General features: G+C 47.8%; 1 protein-coding gene across 1 annotated transcript in view; it reads left to right on the top strand.

Moving 5' to 3' along the window:
* Nucleotides 1-2,065: 2,065 nt before the first annotated feature.
* The window catches only part of LOC133342493 (forkhead box protein P1-like), an 84,592-nt gene continuing 61,468 nt past the window's right edge, over nucleotides 2,066-25,189 (top strand). Inside the window, exons 1-6 of the mRNA XM_061551647.1 lie at nucleotides 2,066-2,157; nucleotides 2,348-2,422; nucleotides 3,945-3,995; nucleotides 4,294-4,381; nucleotides 5,904-5,987; nucleotides 24,305-24,515. Of these exons, the coding sequence (XP_061407631.1) occupies nucleotides 2,066-2,157; nucleotides 2,348-2,422; nucleotides 3,945-3,995; nucleotides 4,294-4,381; nucleotides 5,904-5,987; nucleotides 24,305-24,515 (601 nt within the window). The remainder of the gene's footprint in view (nucleotides 2,158-2,347; nucleotides 2,423-3,944; nucleotides 3,996-4,293; nucleotides 4,382-5,903; nucleotides 5,988-24,304; nucleotides 24,516-25,189) is intronic.

The raw sequence follows: 25,189 nt of genomic DNA, 5'->3' as shown, positions 1-25,189 counted from the left end.
TTGAGTGTGGACAATGCTTGGATGGGGCAGCGACCACTGAAGAGGAGGTTGTCATAGGGCTTGCGGGGCTGTGTGTCTGAGCAGCAGAGGGCAGCACAGAAACATTCCGATGTTGTACTGTAGTCCTTTGTGCCCAAGTGTGCGACCGACCTTCACCAGCCCCCCACCCCCACTGACCAGCAGGGTGAAGTATGGTCATATAATCTCAAGAACTAGCACGGCACGGCGTGACCCTCATCCAGCAGTGGATTGACAAAATGGATGCACATGTACTCATACACAAAGGCAAAGGTAACCTTTATAGACTGTAGGGGCAAGTGCCCTTAGCGAGTAGCACCTAGGAAGGCCGGCACGGCGCACGAGGGGGTGGGTGGTCAGCACCACGCCTGGCCGCCTTTGGCTCCCCCGTGCTGATGTTTCCACATTGCCACAGGTACTCATTTGTGGGTGACTCAGCCAAGGGGAGGCCCATGACTGGTTCAGAAAATGCAGGAAATCATCTTTAGTGGGAATTGAACTCGGCTCGCTGAGTCCGTAGCGCAGCGCATTAACGGCTACGCACAAACATAGTATTTATTTACATGTTAAGTACTTTTTAGGCTTCGTTTTGCATTTTCAGTTTTAAGTAAGTGTTGCTCCGTGTGCACAGGCGACACTAATGCTGTGTCTAATGTCCAACATTCCCTCTCGAGTGGAGCCCCGGGAGAGCGTCAGGGGCTTGTTTGGAAGAGACGCCAAGCTGGGAGAGGGAGATCACGCCGATGCCCTCCAGGCAGCATTACGCGAGCGGTGTGACCAGGCGTCTCTGTCCCAACCCCTTCGTGTGCGGATTCCGTGTCGCAAACTTCGTGGGAAAGTCATCGGCGGTCGTCGTATGGAGAGACCCACGACCCCTGTCACGGGAACGTGGAATGTCCACCGCTGGCTCAGGGGCCCCCGTTGCTCGTTGAGGCAGGGGGACAATCTGAATTTGACGGCGTTTTTACGCCAGCGGACGTTCTTATTCCGGGGAAACAACAAAGGGAAGCCGTCGTGCTTGAGTGTTACATTTGAGCCTTTACTGCAGCTCCCAAGTTTGCGTGTTTGGGCTGCGATCAATGTGGAGGAAACCTGGCGCTTGCCAGAATCGTGCTGCAGGGACTTTAGTACTGAACCTTTGATCCGAAACATCGATTTTATGTTTTGCGCATTTTTTTTTTATTTCTCACGTGCGCAGTTGTTTTTGTTTGCTGTGCTGATTTCTATCGCCTCATTGCTGCACGTCGCTTGTTTGCTTTTTGTCATTTTTCGAGTCGTGACCCAACTTCCTGTTTAAATTAGACTTGCACGTCTCCCGAGTTCTCACGCGATAGACAATCAACTAAACTACGTCGCCATCAGCTCCTGTCTTGTAGCTACCCTTCTGAGCTGTGTTGTCTGCGGCTTTCCAACACACGTTTGAAGCTTTGAAATATAATAAAAAAAAGAACGACTTTTAAAATACAGTCAGGCGCATCGCCATACCAGTGTTGTGACGTGACCTGCGTTCGTGTGTGAGTAGCATTACAGTGACGCATACAATCATCGCATCATCAACATCTTCACGGTGCAATTACGGAGACATGACATCGCTGTAATGATGCTGTGAGTTTGCATACAAGTGTGATGATGCACTGTGATGATGCGATGAGTTTGCATGCAACTCATGCCATCCATCACAGCGATTGTGATTTCTCAGTGATTTGCGCACCTGTGCGTAACCCTAAAGTCGACTTTCTCATAACGAAGTGAGAAAATGTGTCGGATGGCCCACGAAACATGGCCGAGTTGTGTCTCCGCAGGGGGACGAGGTGTGCAATATTTACGTGGAGTTGCAGTGTGCGGAATTTCAGTGTGCGGAGTTTGTAGCGTTTTCGCGCAACGCAGCGTCGCGTCGATGTCCCCGTCCGCTGGCGCACGGCGCACGGCGAGGGTGGAACGCCGAGGCAAGGGGAGGAGAGCCATGCAACATCGGAGCAGGGAGGATAAAACCCATTCCGTTCGCTCGGCACTGCAGCCAAGTAAAGTTCATGTTCCAGCGCGTCGCATGTCGACGCACGAAGCTGCACCCCACTCGTCGGAGGTCACGGACGAGCTTGACCAGGAGCCGCCCGCCTCCTGTGCTCATCCCGCCCTTGCGTGTGCCGCGTGAACTCTCCCCGCTCGTCGTTGATAGCCGGCGCTTTACTGCGGGGTGGTGGCGAGCCTCCCCCCCCCCCCCCGACCCCTCCCCCCCTCTCCGCACCCCACTCAATTTGATTTGTAGGTAATTTCTCAAGTTTGTTTTTAATATATAAAGAGCCCCCGAGTGCAACTTTACTCCGTTCAGGCTCCAAGCCCTCATCGAGACGCCCTGGGGGGACGTGGGCACGGGGTCAGAGTGGGATACAGACCACGCCAAGCGGTGGCTGCTGTCCAATGCTAACGGCTTCCAACGCTCCGCGCGTGTTATCGTTGGAGGTCGCTCTCTTCACCTGGACCAGATCCATCGCCTTAGAGAGAGAGAGAGTCCGGGTACTGTGCGCGCGATTGTTGTTCAGGGTTTCCTGTAGCCTGACACGACTGTGTCGCCTTATTCATGGAACCTCGCGGAACTCCGCACGCTCATGGGGTCGCGCAGCGCGCATCTTCGCGTGAACGTCGATCATCGGCGAGCGAGAGAGACGCCCAAGTCGGTTCAGGGTGCGTCTCCCGGCACTCCTCTGAGGGATCGTTGATAAGTTACTTTAGTTTGGCTGCTGGAAGCCGTTGGCATTTTACCCGGAATCTGAAGTTTCTCATTCGTGACCCTGGCGAGACTTTGCACAGCTCTATAAATTCGCTGCTTCTGAAGGATGTTTCCTTTGACGCGTAGCGGGCTTTTCACGACCGATATTACGATTCGTAATTTATTTTTGGAATTGGATTGCGCGAGTAAAGTGTGTGTTGTGAACACTCCTCCACCCGACACTGCCAATTAGTAATGTCCACGTGGACAAACGTTCCAGCACTCCGCGCCAGTGAGCTGGAGAGAAATCCCCGCACATGTAACAATTGGACATTACGCTGCTAGTTACAATCAGGTCACCAGGCAGGTGCCTTAGAAGTGTCATCTTTCACATATAGCGAAACATTACACTGATCAGGAAATACGTCCCCTACTTAATCAACAACGTATATGCGAAGCGACGCGTAATGCAGCGGAGGCTGATTCTATAATCGCCAGCACAGTTTGGCCTCTCAGTTGACGGAGAGCATCGTGCTCAAGTTTACGCAACTTGAACGAGCCCCATTGTAGTGAAGCCAGTTAAGACATGAGTGGAGTGGAGTGTAGAGTGTATGTGTGGTGTGTACGAGTGGAGTGTACGTGTGGAGTGTACGTGTGCAGTGTACGTGTGGAGTGTACGTGTGGAGTGTACGTGTGGTGTGTGCCTGGCGAGTGTGTCTTAGAGTGTGTGTGGCAGTGCGGATGAGCCTAAAGAGTCACTTTGGTAGACTGAGCCCTCAACATGGCAGAGGAATCATGGAGCAAAGTCTACGGGAAAAGTAGCCATGGTAGTAGCGAGAGAAGTGTGACAGGGAAGAGATGGGCCACAACTGTAGGAGGTGACTGCAGTAGCAGTCGTCGTAGTCGCTTCGCCGTCAATAGGCCGCATCAAATGTTCCTCCAGGTGTCACGGTCCTGCACCCCCTATGCATGCATGCTGAACTTCATTCGCACCTTACGTAGACAACCTCGCCAAGTCTCCTGGATACACTTCATGTCCGCATCGTCGGGTGCGACGATGATCCGTGAGCAGCGTCGAGTCGAGTCCCCTTGAGCGGGAGAGCCCACGTGCACTCGGGTTTTGTTCCGGATCTATTCTCGACGCTGGACCGCGCGTGGGGGGTGAGGCGAGGCGAGCCGGAACACGTCCGGGTCGAAGTTGAGCCGCGCGTCCAAACAGGGCCCAGACGGCGGTGTCGGGCGAGCAGGTCCTCTGCGGTGGGGGAGACCGGTGCGGGACGACGGGACCACGGGACGACGTTTGTGGCAGAGTCGGACCACCGAATCGCGATGGTGATGGGCGCGCCGTTCGCATCGCGTCCGGAGCGTCTCGAGGCCCCTCGGCGTGGGACGCTGGCAGTGCCCAGGTCCCGGGGCGACGAAGCGCAGCCTGGCAGGGGATGCGAGAGCCGGAGATGCGTAGCTCCGTCTCCATGCCGACGCTGCCCTGTCGCCAAATGTCGTTGATGTTGTTGATGTTCAGAGAAAGAAAAAAAAATGATAGATGTTGCGTCTCGTTTCGCACGCAGGCACCTCAACAACGAGCACGCTCTGGACGATCGGAGCACGGCCCAGTGCCGGGTGCAGATGCAAGTGGTGCAGCAGTTGGAGATACAGGTGAGATTCCGCGTCAGCGTTTGCATTGCGGTGAGGGCCTGCGGCAGATGAACGCAGAAACAGATTAGCGCATGGGGGTTTGGGGCTGTGGCCCATTGCCTGTCCCTCCTTGCAAACACAATCCTCATGCTGCGGCTGCCTGGCCACTCTGCAGCCATGTTGGTATCTCTCTCTCTGCAAAGTGTGCTTTTTGAAAGAAGAAAAATCCTTCGTTAAAAACAAATCCTAATCATGACAGTGATGTTATTAATCGTAGCATTGATGTGACAGATACGTTTAAAATATTCACGAGCTATCATTCTCCTTCACGTGTTTTGGATTCGGAACAAACCTGTTTCAAACAAACCGAAAAATCGGCAAATTTCTCACACGTGTTGTTCCTCTTTCCATAATGATTTGCTGACAAGGTCAGCAGGTTTTGTTATTCATAATACTGTGCATACAAGTCACTCCAACAAAAGCCATCCTTTCAACAACAAAAAACTTCAAAACTGTTAAAAAAGGGGTCAGTGTTTGACTGACGCGTAATGAACAAAATAGGTCATCGACGCAGTCGTCATTTTAAAACGCCGCGCTGCAACCTGCGCCGCTGCTCTTTGAAACATCGAACCGCTGCGCGATGTTGTGTGCGTCCGTTACGTATACGGTCGACACTTAATTTGCCACGCGTGGGCCTCTTCACGTTGCGTTGCAGGAGACGGCCCTTTCTGTGCCCGTCACGACGGCTGTGCATTACGTTTAAGTGTCCCAGGCAATGGCGGGCAAATCAAATGTGAAAGCGACGCGCTATATATTTTGTTTCCCAAAAATAATTCAGCGGAATTTCGCCGTAAGCCCTGGAATATTTCAAGACTGACATTTTGCTGGGGACAGTTAATATTGCGGGCATAATCTAATAAAGGCACTCCCAAGGAATGACATGGCATGCTAAGCAAAAGCATATGATACACTTTAGCTCCCTGAAATATGCAATATATGCAGGGCATTTATAACTCGGAAATATTTCACATCAAAAAATCGTGATGGCCTGGTGGCAGCAGTTAAAGGAACAACTTTGAATAAAAGAGACAAAAAATCCGTGTTCCTTTGGAGTGCTCACGGAAACAAATCCTTTACGCCATCCCCAGGGCTCGAGTTTGGTTCCTAAAAGCTTCGCTATTGGTAACTTGTGCGCATTTTTTTCCTCTTCATATTTAACATTTTGCTGACCTAAAAAAAATGCGACCAGAAAAATAATGCGGCGCAATTTGTATCTGTAACCTTTGCTAAAACACACAGCAGCCTTTGTCAGGTTGATGCAAGCCTGCCTTTCTTGAAGAAAGGCGCTATGAATAAGCAATAGCTTTCTGTAAGTAACTGTTTGTTAAAATATTTATCAGATCTGTCTTACTGGGCTTTAAAATTGCATGACGAGATGATGTTATTTGGAGCCGTACGCTATTTAGGAAAGGGGGCCTTTCAGTTTGATTTGCGTGCGCGGTGGCTGATGGCTGACGGCTGTGTTGTGCGTTGGCCCCCGCAGCTGGAGAAGGAGCGAGAGAGGCTGCAGGCCATGATGGCCCACCTCCACATGCGGCCCTCAGAACCCAGGACTCCCCTGCAGCCTGTGAGTAGCACGTCGGTCAGAGGCGAGCGCTTCTCTTGAGCCAGGCGGGCGCACAGACAGCCGGCCTATAAAACATCGTGGGGCGTCACGATCGTCGTCATCATCACACCCCCAATTAGGACGGTTGGCTTCGTAAGGTGCGAAAGAGGTTCAACGTACATCATCGCCGTCGTGGTGGCTGTCGTAATCATCATCGCCGTCGTGGTGGCTGTCGTAATCATCATCGCCGTCGTCCTCATTGTCAGTTGTCCTGCTGCTAATCGTCTTGGTCATTGTGGTGTCACGGAGTGGTATGGAGATCAGTGTCATGGTCGGCGCTGTCGAATATTACGGTGGGTGTCGTCATTGTGATGTGATAAAGTCATCACTAGATTAGTGTAATCAATCGCATCGTCGTTGTGAAGTATTGTGGGAATTATCATAATGAATCCTTGTGAGCATCAACATAAGCCTTGTGATCGTCATAATTATGAACAAGATGTGCATTATTACCGTCGTGATTGTCAGATTAATCATCGTTATTCATCATCGACAGCATGTTGGTCATCATCAGCAAGCCATGAGATCATATTCACCAATTACTAAAATCGTTCCTACCCAATTGTGATTGTTACCATTATTGTACTCATGGCATTACTGCTCAATTAAATAACCGTGCATAGTAGAATAGTCTAAGACATTATACCGATGTGTTGTTTTAAGTCAATTTAACATCGTAATTATTTCATAAGTGAATAAATTCATGGCAAATGTAACTCAACGAGATGCTGGGTAATCAAAGGATTTTGTTGCGTTCTTAGAAATGTGTTACCTCTGGACATTCTCATACAACACAAATAAATTATAACGATCTACATTGACCAACTCATGTCTTGGTCCCATAACGTTCCAACGGTCATCCTTGATACAATGTACACCACATTTGTCAAAGGGAATTAATTTCTACAGGAAGAAAAACCTAACACACTGACCCTCATTCGACAAACTCGTAGAAACTGATGAAATCAGCATATACACACGAGGCATTATGTGCCCAACATTTTAAACATATTCTTACAATTTGCACGTGCGTGTGTAGATATTTGCATCTGTCCCCCACACAATCACACACATACATCGCAATCAACGTGAAACTCTTGAACAACACACGTATAGTACAGACACCTATATTAGGTGTGAATGTACTTGTGCGTGAATATTTTCACGAAAATAATTCAATTTCCACCGACACGCCGCTGGGAAATCTTCATACTTCACCGATATTATTATTGTTGTTGTGTAGCTTTTAATAGAGAGTAGTTTAAAACGTTTGTTTTGTGGCTTCTGTGAATTGGAGATGGCTTCAGAACCCACGAAACACGACGCCGGTGCTTGCGACGTGAAGTGGCGTTACAGAATTGTGATAATCCACTCCAGTGGGTGGCTGTGCGTGGCTCGGGGAGTCATGTGACACTGGACCAATACAACCGGTGATGGTTCCTTTGAGTTCCGTGATTAAAATCCGCGTCTTCTAGTGGAGCGGGTTGATGGTCTCAGCCCGGTCAATGGTGATTGCACAAAACAACATTGAAAAAAAAACTTGTATTAAATTTGGTCTATCACTTACCTTGGCAAAATGCAATATTTGAGGATTAAAATGATCAATTTCACTGCCATGCAGTGGCCTGCCCTTGTTAAATATGGCATTCGTATAAACAACACAGACAAGTGTTATATTATTTCACAAGTCGAAATTTACTTGAAATTGCAACTGAAACTTGACTTAAGAATGAAACTTAATCATTAACGTCGACGTCACAGGAAACAGCACTTTGTGTAATTTGCTAAATAAAAGGTCTACAGCTGTCGTGGAAATTTAACCGTCAATGGAGTGCCAACCCGTTTAATGCTGAAGCTTCTGACCACGAGGCTACAACCAGCAGACCTCTAGGAAAGCCATTCGCGTGCTCCTTACATTTATTTCACAGTTTCCCGTAGAGCCGAAACGGACTGTTGGGGCGAGTGCTGTAAGCGAGCACCTATGAAGGCCGTCACGGCACATGTGGGGGTGGGTGGCCAGCACCGCACCTGGGAGCCTTTGTCTCCCTAGCGGTGATGTTAACACACCACACCAGTATTCATTTGAGATTGAGCTGACCTATGACAGGCACAGGACCGGTTATGAATATCATCATTGGTGTTTGCCGCGAGCCGGAATCGAACTCGGGTTATCGGGTTCGTAGCGCAGCGCGCTCACAGCTGCACTATCACACCCCCGAATAACGACACGCACACACACACCATCAACACTTTCAGCAGTTCAACATGATTCAGACTGTCTCCATTCTAATTGTTGGCTGCAGATTATTCTCTTCACTGAACTAATGGGTAGTGCGTTTATTTAATTTAACCGATGACCGTTCTTAGTGGCGATTTAATGGATATTTTTTAAGGCTCCCTCCAGGAAAGTGCATTATGTTATCCGTCGTAAACACTTTCCATGACCATAAATGTTATATATTTGATGTTCATGTCTTGTATCATTGACAGGAATAATTTATTACAGTGGGAAAAATGCAGATTTCCAACAGAAGTATTTATCACTATAAACATCACTTTATATCATAGTCTAATAAACAGTGCAGTGTTGTCTTGTTTGTGTGTGTGTGTGCTTGTATGGGAGTGTGTGTGTGTATGTGGGGAGCGGTAGTGTAATAGTTAGCACACTGCGCTATGAACCTGGCGACCCGAGTTTGATTCCCACTCACGGACAACCCCAGTGACAATTATCTGAACCGGTCCTGGGCCTCCCCTAGGTCGACTCAGCTTCAAATGAATAATTGGTGCGGTGTGTAACAATTAAAAGCAGCAATCAAACGAGGCGCCCCACCGGCCTTAATAGGTGCTCGCTAACAGCACTTGCCGCAACAGTCTGTTGGAGGCTGTATGGGGGTTCTGTGTGGAGTGATGGTGCATTGGTCTGTGGAATGTCCTACAATGCAAGTATCTTGGGTTCCATTCCTGACGAAGGATAATATCAGTGGCCTGGTGATATCTGAACCTGTCCTGGGCATCTCCAGAGTTGAGTCCACTACAAAATGTATACCTGGTGCAATGTGTAAACAACAGCACGACAGAGACAAAGGTGGTCATGGTACTGGCCTCATGCTGGCCTTATTTAAGTCTTGCTAACGCTACTTTCACTTGTGGTCTATAAGGCCAAATGCTATATGTGTCTGTGTGCGGTGTATTTTTTTACTCAAAATACGAGTATCCGAAAGGATCTTCACGACATATGTTTGGCCATTTCTTATGTTTGAGTATCTTTGCTTGCTCTGGGATGGATATGAAGTTCCGAGGGAAACCCCAGACACGTGAAGGAATAACACTTAAACTTAACACAGATAGTTTCGGCAACCTTTCTTCACGTGTGTCCTCCTATATGAACGACCCTGGTATCTCATGAAGATGATGATGGAATTCCCCAGTGATCCACGAACCTTGCCTGCAAAATCACTGCTTTACAGACGTGCATCATCACCACTCCTGGCCACCAGCCCTTACGATACTGATAGAGTTTTAATTAGAAAGCAGAACTTTGCGTGTTTTTTTATGGATGCATACCGACGTACACTCCCCAAATTAATTACAATTCAGCAAGCAGCATTTCTCTGAGTGTCTGCCACCTTGCTGTTCGTCCGTTGCCACTACCGGTGTTACTGTTTCTGCAAGACACTCTCATGGTTCAATGTGTAAACAGTAGCACGAGTCACATTTCTCCTTGTTTCTCTGCTACTGCTACTAAATATTTTTTCCACGTTATTTTCCTCTTCAGGGCGAGTGTAATTGCAATTTGTTATTCGTGCTTGTCCACAACTGCCAACAAAGTGTCGCATATTCGTCATGATCTAGGTGATGAAATTGGCGTATTTATTTTTCTTCTCAGCCTTGTTTTTTTTTTACACGGCGATTTACCGCGTGCATGTGCTACGTCCTCCAGCTGTCGTGTTTGCTTGTTTAAAAACACACGCACACAACAACGCCACGTGTCACGCGTGCGATGACTCCGCCGCCGCCGAGATTGAATGTGACACTGAACTAAAGTGGCAATAGATTGTGTCTGCCATCGCTCGCACATGTCATCTGTCTGTCTTCACAAGCCTCGGTGGCAATCAGAGCTCTGTTGACGTGTTTGTGTCGCGGAGAAAGTGGGAAGCTCCACAGATCTAAACCCTGACCAGAGATGGAATTTGGCTTCATATTTGTTTCATAAGTCGCAGCGAGTGTTGTGTTGTTTTTATACACGTCTTGCTTTTTTTCCATTCAAACCCGAGCGCAGTTGGCTTTCCACGCTGCCATCCAAAGCACACACACTCGCACCACCTACAATAATAGTAAAAATAGTCCTTTTGTGTACTCATCCAGAAAAGCCTCGGCGAATCTCAAGGCTGTTTTGAAGAGGGCCACACATTTCAACGTGCGGCCAATTATTTGCGTGCAGCTTTGAGATAAAATTACCGTATTCTCCGGATTATTGGTACTCGTGAAAGTAAAGACACGCACCACAGACTCGTCACGTGTGTCACTAAAGTTATACCAAACGTATAAGATGCACCCACACTAATGTATTTGCATTATATGAGAATGAGATAAAAATTGCTCGAAAAGTCTCTACCCATATATGGATAGTGAACAGAAACCTATATGAGGCACGTTACTCAAGTTAGATCTGTAAATGACCATAAAACCCCATTTTAACCGAATAATAGTGTAGGTCGGAAAACTGTGGACCGGTTTTGTGCGTATTAGGACCCTATTATCAGTCGGTCACGTTGGCTCAACCTATTTGTTTATGGTGGCACGAGACGAGAGAACCAACAATGAACTTCTACTTTGAAAACTCAATTCTTGAGAATTGCTTTTTGTGTTTAGTTTGCTGTCCGTCCCCCACACCTCCGATTAGCACGGTTGGCTACGTAGGGTGCGAAAGAAGTTCGACATACATACACACATGCATGCTTTTTCAGGGAACGCCGATGGGGTTTTGTTGTTTGCGAAATGCGCATAGGTTATGTGATGTTTACACGATCATGCGTGTTGTTTAAGAGCCGTTTCGTCGTAGCAGCAGAGCGCGCCACGTATGGCAAGTGCCGTTCGCGGGCACGTGCCAGGCTCGCAGTCGTCCTAAAGCAGGGCAGGTGAAGTGGCGGCGTTGTTGTTCAAGTCGAAATCTGCGATCGAATCTCGAGCGAGATGAAGGCACTGAGTCTGCTGCCCAGATTGGTGGCAGGGAAAGCGCTGCGTGTGGTGCTTGGGAGCAGCCTGCTGGGCATGAGACAAATGTGAAGAAGTGGGTTCAGTTGAAAGGCAGAGAAGCATGCGGCGTCGTAGAGGATGATGATGGTGATGAGCTCCAACTTACTTTTCGATGGGATTTTCAAAGCTTGATTTATGTCATTTACAAAGCTTGAGTTTTGTATAGAACTTAAGTTCTGTAAATCCCAAACCCATTTGCAGACACAATAAGGTAGTATTTTGCGAGACGGTGTTTTTACAGATTTAAAAAAACAATATTTGGAAAGATGTTTGTTTTAAATATGGTATTTTGAAAGACGGTGCATGTTCTAGTTGGTGCCGCGCTGGAGAAGCGACAGTGCCAATGCTGCATGGCACACTGTGGACAATGAAACTACAGTGGCATAAAACATGAAAATGGTGCCCGATGTATAAGCAATACGAGGTGCAATTGACTTTTGACATGAGAGAGGTGGTTGGCCATTGTCAAACCATCACTGTTAACTATCTCGCCAAAGCTGAATGTGTAATCGCCCAATTTGGCAGTTGCCAATGCAGAATCGTCTTGTACGGTGATGTATGTCTTTATGTGAGAACTGGGTAACCACAATAAATACCGTACGTTGTTCAATCAAGGAATTCATTGAAATGCTAGGAATTTAATCGCTTCTCTCTGCTCACCCGTGTTACTGCCGGCCGCCATTTTAAAATAATGCCCAGTGCTGCCCTCTGTGTGAGTCGGGCAGAACATGGAAATAGCAGAATGTGTCCATTTTAGAATAGGTCAAGATATTTGCATAATTAGTGTACATTTTACAAAGTATATATTTTGGTGGTGTGGGTATATATTTTTTTCTTGGGTAGATAAACTTGCCCAGAGTTTCAACGGCCCCATCAGGAGATGGGATTCGTCGACTTCTGGATGATTGCAAGTCCAAATGTGATAATGACCATTACGCCACGGCACCTTCCCAAATATTTTTGGGGAACCCTCAAATATTACAAGGCACCTGCAATGGATCTCTTATTTATCTGTTTTTTTTATCGAATTATTTTCCCACGTACAGCTTCTATATTAGAACGCGACGAAGGTGATTGTCGTGCAGAATGGTAATTTGGTCATCTTCATTTATTGTTTAACAATGACGAATAGAGGCTGTCGCAACTTTTAAGAGAAAGTGAGAATCCCTCAACCATTTCGGCAGGGTAGTTCTAAGTGATTTGTTGGAATTGGTGACAAATCACCACTCCCAACCCTCCCACAGCCGCCCTCTCAAAGCGCTCACACTCACATACACACAAAGACAAAGATCCCCCGTGCAGCCTTTAACAGACCTGTGGGAAAAGTGCCGTTAACGAGCACCTTTGAATGCCGGCACGGCACACGAGGGGGTGGGTGGCCAGCACCGCGCCCGGCCGCCTTTGTCCTCCCAATGCTGATTTGTACATACCACAACAGGTACTCATTTAAGGTTGAGTTGGTACGCGTATATACACACACACACGTGCATGCAGGTGCGCACGCACAGATGTGCATTCCCACTACAGAGTCCTCATGCTTTCCCTCTGCTGTGCTGGGCGCTGAGTTGAATGCACTTTTGTATTTCCACCTTCATCAACCAGAGAATTGATGCGGAGGCAAGGCTGGGGTTTCATCATATGCTGTGTGTGTGTGCACTGTGTGTGTGTGTGCGCGCGTGTCTTTGTCTTTGGAGCGGTGGCACAGTGGTTAGCACAGTGCGATATGAACATGGCCACCTGCGTTCGAGTCCAGTGCACGACTAACAACAGCAAATATTTGAACCAGCCCTCGGCCTCCCGTTTTTCAGTTTTCAGTTTCATTTATTGGGTATAGCCCTGTGAGCCATTCGGCTCTTGAATCGGGTGCAACCGCAACAAACAAAAAACAAAAACATGAACAAGAAAATCTTAAAGTGACTATGTTCAAACAGAAAATCCAAGAAAGACAGCAAAATATTGCAGAAAAAGCACCGAACACCAACACTGTGTGCAAAAATCCCAGTGGGATGCAAGTCGAACAACAACAACCACAAGACAACTTAGATTAAAGCCATCAGTCTAACTCCGTACTATAACAAACAAACATGGCCAAACCAAAAACTTTTCGAAATCACCAAAATAAAGCCACAAAAGCAATGTAACAGTGATCATAGGAACTGTGATCGAATTTTCACAATAAACGACATAAACAACATGTACCACCAAACCCTGCAGCCATTGTTGGCTGCATGAGTCCCTCCACAACAGCAAGAACATCAGACTGAGTATCAAAACATTTTAATGCACCTTTAAGATCAGCACACTAAATCAAAACACAGATCATACTTTGCAGCGGTCATCCGGAGCGAAACATTTTATTATAGGCCACTGAATAGCAGTGGCAGCTAGGGGTGTACAGTACAACTCTTCTAGAGCAGTTTTGAGTGAGGATCTCATAGGTAGTGATTAAAGTTGCAGTTTATTGGCAATAGCATTCCAAACCCTGGGGGCATCAACAGCAAAGGCCCTTCCTCCAGTATTTGTATGGCAATAGAGAATGTGAAGCTGGTAAATGTGCGAAGACCTTAGGTCAAATTTGTTATTTGATAAAGAGAGGAGATCCAGCAGGTAATCTGCGTTTTTTTTTTGTAAGTACATCGTGAATAAATAAGACCTGTTACACAAGCCGTCGAACATTAAGAGATGTTAAGTTTGACCCAATGTAGAGATCACAGTGGTGAGTCCTATATGGGCAGTTCAATGCAAATCTTAAGGCCGAGTGATACATTGAGTCAAGCTTCTTCAGTACAGTACTTGGGGCTGATTTATACACGATGTCACAGGAATCAAGTAGAGGCAGTATGGTAGCTTTTATCATTTCCAAACGGAACATAGGGGGAAGCAGTGTTTGTGTCGTTACAGAAAACCAATTTTTATTTTTGTCTTTTTACCAATATAATCAATATGAACTTCAAAATTCAGTTTTGAATCCAGGATGACCCCAAGATACTTATAGATCTTGACTTGCTCTATTTGATAATTATTTAAGGAATGTAATTGGGGACAAATAACTTCCTGCTTTAGTCCTGGTGAGAGGCATAGCACCTTGGTTTTGGAGGTATTCAGGACTAGTTTAAGAGCAACTAGCTGATGTTGTAGTTTGTTGAAGTCACCCTGGAGCTTAGCAATCACGTAATCCGGAGAGCGGCCAGCCGTAATCAGTATCGTGTCATCTGCAAAAAGATTTACCCTGGAATGATCCAGGTCAGTGCCCAAGTCATTGACATAAAGAGAGAACAAGAGGGGGCCGAGGATGGAACCCTGTGGAACCCCTTTTGTTATCTTAACACTGTTTGACCTCCAACCATCTGTGAATACAGTTTGGGTGCGAGAAAAGAGGTAATTTTTTAACCATTCTACTGCGTTTTCGGAAAAACCGAGGCAACTTAGTTTACTAAGCAGGGTGTTGTGGTCTACTGTATCAAAGGCTTTGGACAAGTCAAGAAAAAGACAGGCGCAGTACTGCTTATTATCAAGGCTACTGTAAATGTGATTCAGAGAGTCTAATGCAGCAGATGTGGTGCTGTACTTTTTTTCGGAACCCCGATTGTTTTATATGCAATAGATTTTTGGCGGACAGAAAACTGCTAATTTGGTAGGTCAATAATTTTTCAAAAAAATGTATCAACGGGGACAAAATTGAGATAGGTCGGTAGTTATTTGGAACATCTTTAGGGCCCCCTTTGTGAAGTGAACGAACATAGGAATGTTTCCATTCTCGAGGAATTGATGCTTCTTTGATGGACAGGTTGAAAATATGGGCTATAGGTTTGTATATTAGGTGACCAACAGTTAGTAGAGCAAAGACGGGAATACTATCTAGCTCCGGTAGAGGAGGACCCTTTGAGGTAGGACAGTTGTTTCAGAACATTACTTTCGTGGATTGGCTGGAAACTAAATGTTTGGACAGGGGTGTAGGGATTTGCATGAGCAGGGGTGACTCCCAATACATTATCAAAAAGGTTACCAGCTTCAGAAAAATGAAGGTTAAAATTGTCAACTATTTTTTGGGGATCTGAAAAATATTCCCCATTTCGGTTAAGCTCAACGGGCAGATTATCTGTTTTGGATGCCTTTTCGATACATTTTATTGTTTTCCAGAAAATCCTGGCATTTCCATGTGATTCCAGGAGAGTGACGCATCTATTCCTTAAAATCCTGTATTCTAACCAGTCATTGACCAAATTACTTTTCTGCGCACATGCCCAAGCCTTGTCACTAGTTTTCATGAACTTAGTAATCAAAGGATCAAACCATGGTGGGCGGTTTTAAATCTAATCAACGGACCATGTTTGTTAAGAATTTGGAGAAACGTGTACCTGAAAGTCTCCCAAGCCGTAGTCAGGTTGGGGATATCACAGACCTTGTCAATATCCGAGTGAAGCACATAATTAGTAAATTCCTGAGTGCTGAAGTGTCTCATTGAGTGCTTCTCAACCAATGTAGGGGGGGCTTTGGGTCTGGCTGATGATCTCACCCCAAAAATGAAGGAGTGATCACCAAGGTTATTACCCAGAACACCAGTCAGTGCGACATTGTGAGGGGCATTTGTCAAACATCGACACGAGGGAGAGGCAGGCGGCCTGGCGTGGTGCTGGCCACATACACCTTGCTCCAACAGACTTTTGGAAAGCTATACGGAGGGTCTTTGTCTATGAGCAGCACCTATGAGGGCGGTGGGTAAGCGGGACCAAGCCAGGCCACCTTTGTCTCCACACTACTGATGGTTATGCACCAGGTACTCATTTGAGGCCGAGTCGACCCAGGGGAGGCCTAGGTCCACTTCACATGAACAGGAAACTATGGTCTGCCTTGACTATTTGCAGGTGAAACTAAATTGCATCACAGGTTACATGTTTGTTTATTTGATGTCTTAAGTTATCTTCCATCAAATGACCAATGAGGTTAATGTGCACAGGTGTAAGTAACAATACAATTCGACACGAGTGATGAGAATTAGATATCACTGTCAGTGGCGTGAATGCGCAAGTAAACTCGTCCATGCCTAGTAGTGCGGTGTGGTGTGGTGTTTTTACCACACGGCCATTATCTAGCGAACGCACTGTTATGAACCAGCAGCCGATTAAATAAAAATACCCTCCTAATGACACGACAGAGTAAATTATAAAACATTCTGGAACTGTCTGGGTAAGAATCTTCAGGTTAAAGACTTGCTAAGAAATATTCCCTTATAGTTGTGTTTATCGCAGCTGTTCTAACACAATACTCCCACCAACAAGGTAATGAAGTGCTTGTAACAGGAGGGGGTACAGCAAGTAGTTTGCCCTTTTATCTGTGCGCCGTTGGAGTGTCATATTGCTAGAATTCATGAACAGGGGCCTTGGTTTCAAGAAAGGCGCCTTTAAATGAATACAGTTTGATTGATTGACTTGTGTTGCTTCACAAGTGTACCCTCAATTTTCTCAAAAAGGCAAAAAAAATCATAAATAAATGCATTATAAATGCATTCCAAGCAGGACTCTTAAAAATTAGTATTGAGGCCCATTTCAAAAAAATTATGGACTCTTGAATATAATCCGTCCATGTGGCTCTGTGGCATTTCACAATTAAAATATCAATTACAGTCGGAGGTTGACTGAGGCCATCATGCCCTGAGGTGCCAATAAAATAAGTACCGTCCTCCCTTGTAGGGAATCAAACAGCTGGCCGTGCTATCGAGACATCGGCTCCTGCCAAAGGAATGTGGAATGTCCGCCACTGTGCTACGAACCACCCAAGTTGACTTCAGCGTACAGGGACACTTTTATTATTATTATAGTTTCTCAAAATGCTAGCCTCGAGTAATTACAGAACAACTAAAATGCCTTCAGCATGTAATGGCCATTTTGTTCAATTGTAAATTAAAGAGGTGCTGCCATTTATGTATTTCCTAAACCGCCTTTAGAAGCGCCCCTACCCAGACAAACGGCCCCCCCCCCCCCCCCCCGCCTTTCGCCAGGACTGTAATCTGATTACAGAAAGCAGTTTTGAAATGACTTTTTTAGTGGGCAATATAGGGCAGAAAAATTCGAACATAATTGATGCTATACTCCTGATTTATGTCCTCATATTCAAAGGCTCTAAGCTGAGACAGCCTTGCATTTGATGAATATTAATAGTGGGAATTTATTACCAAGGTGAAATGAGCTCTGAAGATCCATCAATGTACCCTTAGCACTATCACTATATGAACACATGGCATGGCTGCAACCCGAGTTATATTATGCCATTAACTGGAGGCACAGTACTTCATTAAACCTTACCTTGTGGCCATGCCACGGCTGGATAAGAATCATTATTAAATCTACAGATTTAGAATAATGGTGTTCTTCGCTCAAAACCGGCTGCATGGAATTTACCAAAGGAAAGGGCCACCGCTCGAAAAAAGTGAAAACACACTCACTTTTCACAAGTTTGATCTCCGTGGTTTCGGAAAAGTAAAACAACTAAAAAAAAGTAGTTACTTTTCATCATTTAAAGCATTTCACGTTTTGATGGCGTGAACAGCGAATAAAAGAGCCTTTCATTTTTTATTTAAACACACTTTATGGGTACACCTTTTTTTCGGGGGTGGGCGAGGAGAGAGAGACAGAATGAAATCTGAATCACGGTAATGGCGAGGTTCAGCCCCGAGCGAGCTGGAAGCTTTCCGCAGCTAATTACGAGAACGTGGCCGCACCTCGAATCGCGGGCGGGCGATTTCCTCCACCCGGAACCGTGTCAAGGGGCGATTCCAACCCCCGCCTACGGTAACGTCTGCATTTCACGTGGGTGGGTGGGGGAGGGGGGGTGTCAGGGGGGACGACGTTACGGGGACCAACCCTCTCGCAGGGACGACGGAGGGCAGGGGACCGCGCTGAAACTCCCGTGGGTGATTGTGGATAACCGTAAACTATAACAAAAAAACTATAAACGGTTGTTTTTTCATTACCAGGTAAGGCCCACTGAGCTGTGTAGTTCTTTTTCAGAAGTGACCTGGCCACAAATGGTAGCTCAACGAAGTGGCTTATCACGTGGACATTTCTAGCAGCCGAATATTCAAAACGCGTGATGTTGATTCTAAATGTGGAGGAAAAATCCGGAGGACCCAGAGAAATATCTACACGAACACGGGGAGAGAAACACGCGGACTCCAAATATACATGGGTCGGGATCGAACCCACGCCCTCCTGTATACCAGGCAATGTCATTAACATTTCCGAGCCACCGTGGCGACAATGCCTGGAGTGATTGTCCCCAGCCCAACCCGTGTCTCCGTGTGCCCCATTCAAGGGTTGCGATTTCTGGATTCGTGCTCGGGTTGTCGCCGGTGTTTAAATTCACGATAGCCGTCGTTATCACCGCCGTCTTCACCGTCGTCTCTTGCCGCATTCTTTGTTGTTGCAAAGGAAATATTTCGTTCTGCTTTTTCAACAATCAGTCGCTTTAAATGATTGATTGAAATGTTTAAAAAAATTGGGACAGATAAAAATCCTATCCGCCTATCGTCATCATGATAATTTTAAAAATCTAGATTGAAGAATTAATTTCTTTAGAACTGCTTTTTGCGTTTATTTTGTTGTCCTTCCAACGCACCTCCAATTAGCACCGTTGGCTACGTACGGTGTGCGAAATAAATTCAACGTGCATACATTAAGCAAGGTAATTGCCGGCATCATCATCGTCATCGTGAATCATCGCCATCGTATTCATCCATCAGGCAATGCCGGCCGCTGTGCTGCGCAGAACAAAGCCGCTCAAGAACTCGAGCAAATATCACAGCCGCCCTTTTTTTGTTTTGAGTCCACAATTATCTCGCTTGCGCTGCATCGCTCGATGTTTCAGACCTTCCCTCCAAATAAATAAATAAAACGCCAGTTCATTTATTTATATTTTGTCAGCTGAACGATCCTTATCTAATGTCTGCTGAGAGGTCGGACAATAATACCTCGATGGATTTTCGGCGCTGATAATTTGATAACGACGCGCGCGGCTCCCGCGTGATGAACGCCACGGTGGCGGCCCAGAGGGCCCAGAGGGTGCGCATTTGGGATCCCGAAGCCAAGGGGGGTAATGGAGTGCGGGAAGGGGAGGTGGCGGGGGGAGGTGTTGGGAGGAGAGTGGGGTTACGCCACCGAGAGTTGGGGGGGGGCCGTGGTGAGTGGGGGGCACGGAGAGGGGAGGTAGCTGGATGGTGTCGAACGGTTCAAACCCATTTTCACACTCGGAGCATTCATAGCCCGCTGCCGCTTCTCGGCAAAATTAACAGCGCAGGTTACTGACGTGAGACAGTATAATAGCAATACGCTCGGCATGCGCCTAACTGGAAATTAAGCCTGGCAGCATGGGTCAGCTAGCTCCATGTCGTTCTGTCTGTCTGCGTTTTTTTTCTCTCTCTCTCTCCTCTCTCTCTCTCGCTCGCACACATTTTCTCTCCCTCCCTCTTTTCTCCGAGCCTCTCTTTTCCTCCACAGCTGCATTCTGTCATGATTTTATAATTAATGCAATTCCTCGGCGAGTGCGCGCGTGTTATTATCCATCATTTGAAATTAATGACGGGGTAAAGGTCGCCGTCAAATTTTTCCAGTCGGCTGAAGCCTCGCAGCTGCAAAGACGTTCCTTATCGTGCAAAAATGCGGCCAGATTTGCCATCGTGTTTCTGTTTAACGCAGCTCTCAAAATGGTTTTAATTTTCCAACGTGTGTGTACGGTTATATACTGCGTCGCGCGGACTGAACAGCGATGATGAGACTCGCCATCGTGCATTTACCTCCCAATCACCCCCCACCACAACGGCGGCGGGTGGCTCGTGGTGGGGTAAAGCGTGGGTGAGCCCTGTGTCTATTACCCTGTCTGGTTTGTGTCAAGGGTACGCTAAATGCCCCCCCCCCACCCCCTTGAAAGAGAGAGGGCCCTCCAGGGTCCTAATGGTCTGGGATGCTGTGTGCCGGATTGACCTTAGCATTCATATCTCTGTACGTACGAACGAAGACAATGATCACCCATATAGCTTCAACAGACTGTTGGGGCAAGTGCTGTTAGCAAGCACCTATTAAAGCCGGCACAGCACACGAGTGGGTAGGTGGCCAATACCACGCCAGGCCGCCTTTGTATCCCTAATGGTGATGTTTACACACCACACCAGGTACTCATTTGAGGCTGAGTTTACCTAGGGGAGGCCCAGGACCGGTTCAGATAATCGCTGTTACTGTTGTTGACCGTGAGCGGGAATCGAACCCGGATCGCTGGGTTGGCTGCGCAGTGCGCTCACCGCTGCACGACCGCTAACCGCAGCAACACATACGAACAACACAAATGTATACCAGCAATAATCGATGCGTTACAGCGTGGGGAAAAGGTCAGTTACAATAGAAAGCAATGAATTACCCAAGAATAAATGGTAATCTGCTTATTTATTTAAACTTGCCAAGCCTTAATCTTTGTTGTAATCTTTTAAGTAACCGTTTAAGTTGCATTCTCAAATAAGAATTTCAATTTCTCAAAGGTCTGAGTCAGTAAACCGAATTCATTGTTCGGTAACCTTTTGATGGCCAGGCCCCGGGTTGCAATGAGAGTAGTTTGTCAATGTTTGCTCATTTCTATTAGAGTGAGAGTTTGACAACACATGGTAAAGAGCCCATGTAGACATGCTCTGTGCTGTGATTAAATCATTCGGTACAATCAGGATATAGGATGGACCTAAAACATGAAAAAAGGGTTTGCTACCAAAACGGCTGCACATCTCAGCCAGCAGTAGAAATTCCACATTGCTATGATAGGGTTGAGTCGTCTAATTATAGGTGCAACGATGCACCTCCAATTGTTGAGCTCACAGCTGCACGCATCAAATGATTTTCATCTTTTCTCCACATTTTAATTACTTCTGATTGTGATCCTCTGCAGCCAGCTGAGGCCGCTACGTCCACCGCATTGTTTTAAAACGAGCTGAATATTCAATTCCTAAAGAAGCTCCCATCCAGCGCGCGGTGAAAAACGTCGGACACCGTGCCTAAGTACACGACACGGAGACACATCGCAGAGAGCCACGCGGACCCTACCGCGAAAACCGACGTGGTCCTAGAATCCATCCCTGACAAGCTCTTCTGCACGTTTGTTGAACTTCTTTCGCGCCATACGTAGCCGACCGCGCTAATCGGAGGCGCTAGAGGGTGTATTGGGCTTTTTCGTCGACTATGCTGGCCAGACTTCTTGAAAGAGGAAGCGACACCGACACTTTGCCTCCACTGCACATGACCTGTCGACTGCGGTGGAACCCCTTTATTCTGCTAGGCGTGACACGGGCCGGTCGATATAATAAACTTGTCCAACCATTCCGGTTGCCACCCCGGGAGATGGAATTGAACCGACAGCCTCTGGATGAACAGTCCACGGAGGCTAAACCTTAAACCACGGTGGCATGTGCGCGAGACCGCTACGACCCCAGACATTAACGAAGATTCGCCAATGTGCTTTCGTGGACACACAAAGGCGGACCGCCGGGAAGTCCGTGCATCAATTACATTCGCCGCGTCGAACCCGAGAATAATTAACGGGAGAACAAAACAATGCGCCTCGCGAAAGAACAAACATGTTTGTTCGTGGCGTAACCGACGGCAAAGATTACAACAAAGCCCTCTGCGCTCCCCGACGTCTGCTCGCGCACGACGATGCATCGGAGCCCCCGGCGTGACGCTGCTGTGCCGACTGTTGCCCCCACCCCACCTTGACGCGGTACGGCAGGTGCCACGGACTGCAGAGGAGTGCGGTAATTCAATCCCACGACTCGCGAGTTTCAGAAGGCACCCGTTCTGCAGGAGGTGCGGGGGGGGGGCCCTCTCGTACTCGAACGGGCGGCCAAAGCCGCACGGCAATTCCGACATTATTTTTTTGTTGTCAAATTAACCCCCCCCCCCCCCCGATACTTGCGGCGTGAGTTCAAATTTCCCGTTTCGTCAAACCCACGCACGGAAGCGGAATGCCTCTTCAGACAATTTTCGGTGAATTGATTACGCCCCCGTGTTTAAGTGCTCGCGATCGCATTTGTTATATTTATTTTCCCGCTCGCAAAGTCCGGCCTCTTGCGACGGACGGCGTCGTAGCCCGCGCGGGCTACGGAGGGAAGCGTCTCCGTGAAACCAATGAGCAACGGGCCCTCATTTCACGCCTTCATGAAGACGACTGTAGGGTGAAACAGTTAAATAATGCATGTCGCATGCGCAGCCCGCGCCGGGATGCAATCTCTTTGCGAGGCGCAAGTGATCATTAGATTTCCGCCGAGCATCGCTCGTCTAATCAAAGGCCTACCTGTGACAGCCCCTTGTTGGAATTAGCCCTGAGAGCCCGCTGGCTAAGAACCTGTTAGCAACACCACCACTGAGTGGTGTCACCAAAGTCACTCTGGGAACCGTACACATTTTCTATTTATCTTCGTCTAAAACTTGGTTGGTTCCCGGGATTTTGGTCGCTGGCCACGCTTAATTTCCCCGCACGCTTGCGCGCATGTGCGAATGGGTGATTATTGTTTTTGTATGTTTATCCTACTACGTGTGTGTATTGTATCGTCATCGTGCAGTTAGTCGAAAGGCCGCTTGCCTATCGACTAACTGCCGTGCCGGGAGATCGAGCCGGCGATCTCCGGATTGCAAGTCCAGTGCGCTGACCCTGCAACGCATATAAATACATTTTTTTTAATGGTTCGGTGCCCTTGATGTGATTTTTTGTTGAGCTTTCTGAGATCTTTGCGGGTAATAGGTCATGTGCTTCGTTCCAAATTGTTTATATTTGTTCACACACACACAGTACATATATAAAGACAATATACATGGACCTCAAGTTAGCCTATACAGCATGGCACCAAGTGCTTTTAGCACTAAGCACCTATTATGTACACATTCACATATGCACTCGCATGCATGCATGCATACACTCAATACACACTCAAACGCACTCACATTCAAAAACAAAGATCCCCGTATAGCCTTTAACAGGCTGTTGTGACAAGTGCTGTTAGCGAGTACCTATGAAGGCCGGCACGGGCACACTCGGGGGTGGGTGACCAGCACCACGCCTGGGCGCCTTTGTCTCCCCAGTGCCCATGTCGACCTAGGGGAGGCCCCAGGACCAGTTCAAATATTAGCCACTGTTATTGATCGTTAGTGGGAATCGAACTCGGCTCGCCGGGGCCATAACCACTGCACTACTGCTCATTCACAGACTCGCTCAACAAATGCACTTTTACACATTCACTCACCCCCAGAATCGATCGGTGAGAGTCCCCGGACAAGTTCAGATGCCATGTGGCACGAATGCTTTTCACGGCTGGGAATAGAACCTGGCCACATGCATTTAGCAATTGACTTTATACATCCTTCCTACATCTGGCCCTCTCCAAAAAAACCTCTAAAGGTACATTTTGTACACATCCAATCAGCCTTCTGGGAGTGATTTTTTTTTTCTGAAGCATTGGTTTAGTACGTAGCAGCATACTGTGGACCAGTTTAGACATTTAGTGTCTCATCATCAGCAGAGTCGAGCCTGCCTTATAAGACAGTTTGGTCATCATCTCCTACACTCGCAGAGCATATGAAGTTGTCAGTGCCCTCCCACCTTTGTCTGCCCGGGGATGATGAAAAATCCACACGACCACGAGGAGAATATGAAAACTTCAAATAGCAGGCGTCGGGATCTAATCCAAGACCTCCTGCATAGCAGGCGAGGTAGTTAACATCTCGCCACGCTAGGGGCAGGGATAATGACACGTGCAACTTGTGTGTGACGTCAGTCAATAGAACACAGAACGCAGCGTCACCGTGTCACCTTTACGCGTCTCGACGTCGGCTGCCCGCCACGGCTTGCGCGGTGGAAAAGCGAACGCCGTGCTCCCTGACCCACGCTGGCACGGCTCGATTGTGCGAGTGGAAAAGAGAGGCACAAGCTCGTGCTCGGGTTTACTCACGCGCGCGCGCAACGATAACGCCCCCCGCCTTGCGATGTCTTTGCCGCAGCTGAACCTGGTGTCGAGCGCCACTCTGGCCAAGAGCACCCCCGAGTCTCCGTCCCAGGGCATGCTGCCTCACCCGGCCAGCACCCCGACCGCCACGTCCGTCATCACGGCGCTCCCGCCGGGCCCCCCCATGCTGCACACGCCCGGCCTGCACGCCATGGGCCCCATTCGCCGGCGCCACTCGGACAAGTACAACCTGCCCGTGTCATCAGGTGAGAGCGCTTCTGTTGCTGCTGCACCACTGATGATTATCCTGCAGATTTTGGTGGTGATGATGATGATGATGCCGGTGATGGTGGTTGCGATCGCAAAGCCAGCAACGGTTACGACGATCCCCCCCAATGGCGGTAGCCGTGGCAGCGGTTGGCGACGTTGACAGCTGCTTGTGGAAAAATATATCCCATCGCCTTTGTAACCCACCCTGTGCCCGGCTCCACCAGAGCTACCCCGGCGCCTCTCCCGCTTTCGTTCCCGAACGCGCGTTAGCGCGGGAGACCCAGACAGGTGTGAACGCGTGAAGGCCTCTTTCCACTCCCCCACCCCACCATCATCACTTGCAAATGAATCCCACCACACTTAACCTCGATACCGCCGGAGCTGTTGGCCCGCCACTCACGCCGCTGCGACGTGCTTGCCGACGGGAGCTCCGTGGAGGGCCGCGATAAAAACGCTCATCCGTCCGCGGGAGCCAAGAGGGAGAGATATTAAAAGAAAAAGCTGAAGGCAACCATTGGAGCTGATTTTCTCTGGCACTGACGTAGCATTGTGTTGGAGAGCACCAAATTTCGATGCGCACAAAAGAAAAGATGACTTGTATGTGTGTACATACGCAAACTCTTTTCACTGTGGTGCTCCAACCATTGCACCGCACAACCGGATTGCCGTA

This window comes from Lethenteron reissneri, chromosome 15 (genome assembly GCF_015708825.2).
Source record: "Lethenteron reissneri isolate LAM-NWPU_2019-01 chromosome 15, ASM1570882v1, whole genome shotgun sequence".
NCBI classification, from domain to species: Eukaryota; Metazoa; Chordata; class Hyperoartia; order Petromyzontiformes; family Petromyzontidae; genus Lethenteron; species Lethenteron reissneri.
Note: the sequence above shows the minus strand (reverse complement) of the source record. Positions and strands in the feature narration are given on the sequence as shown.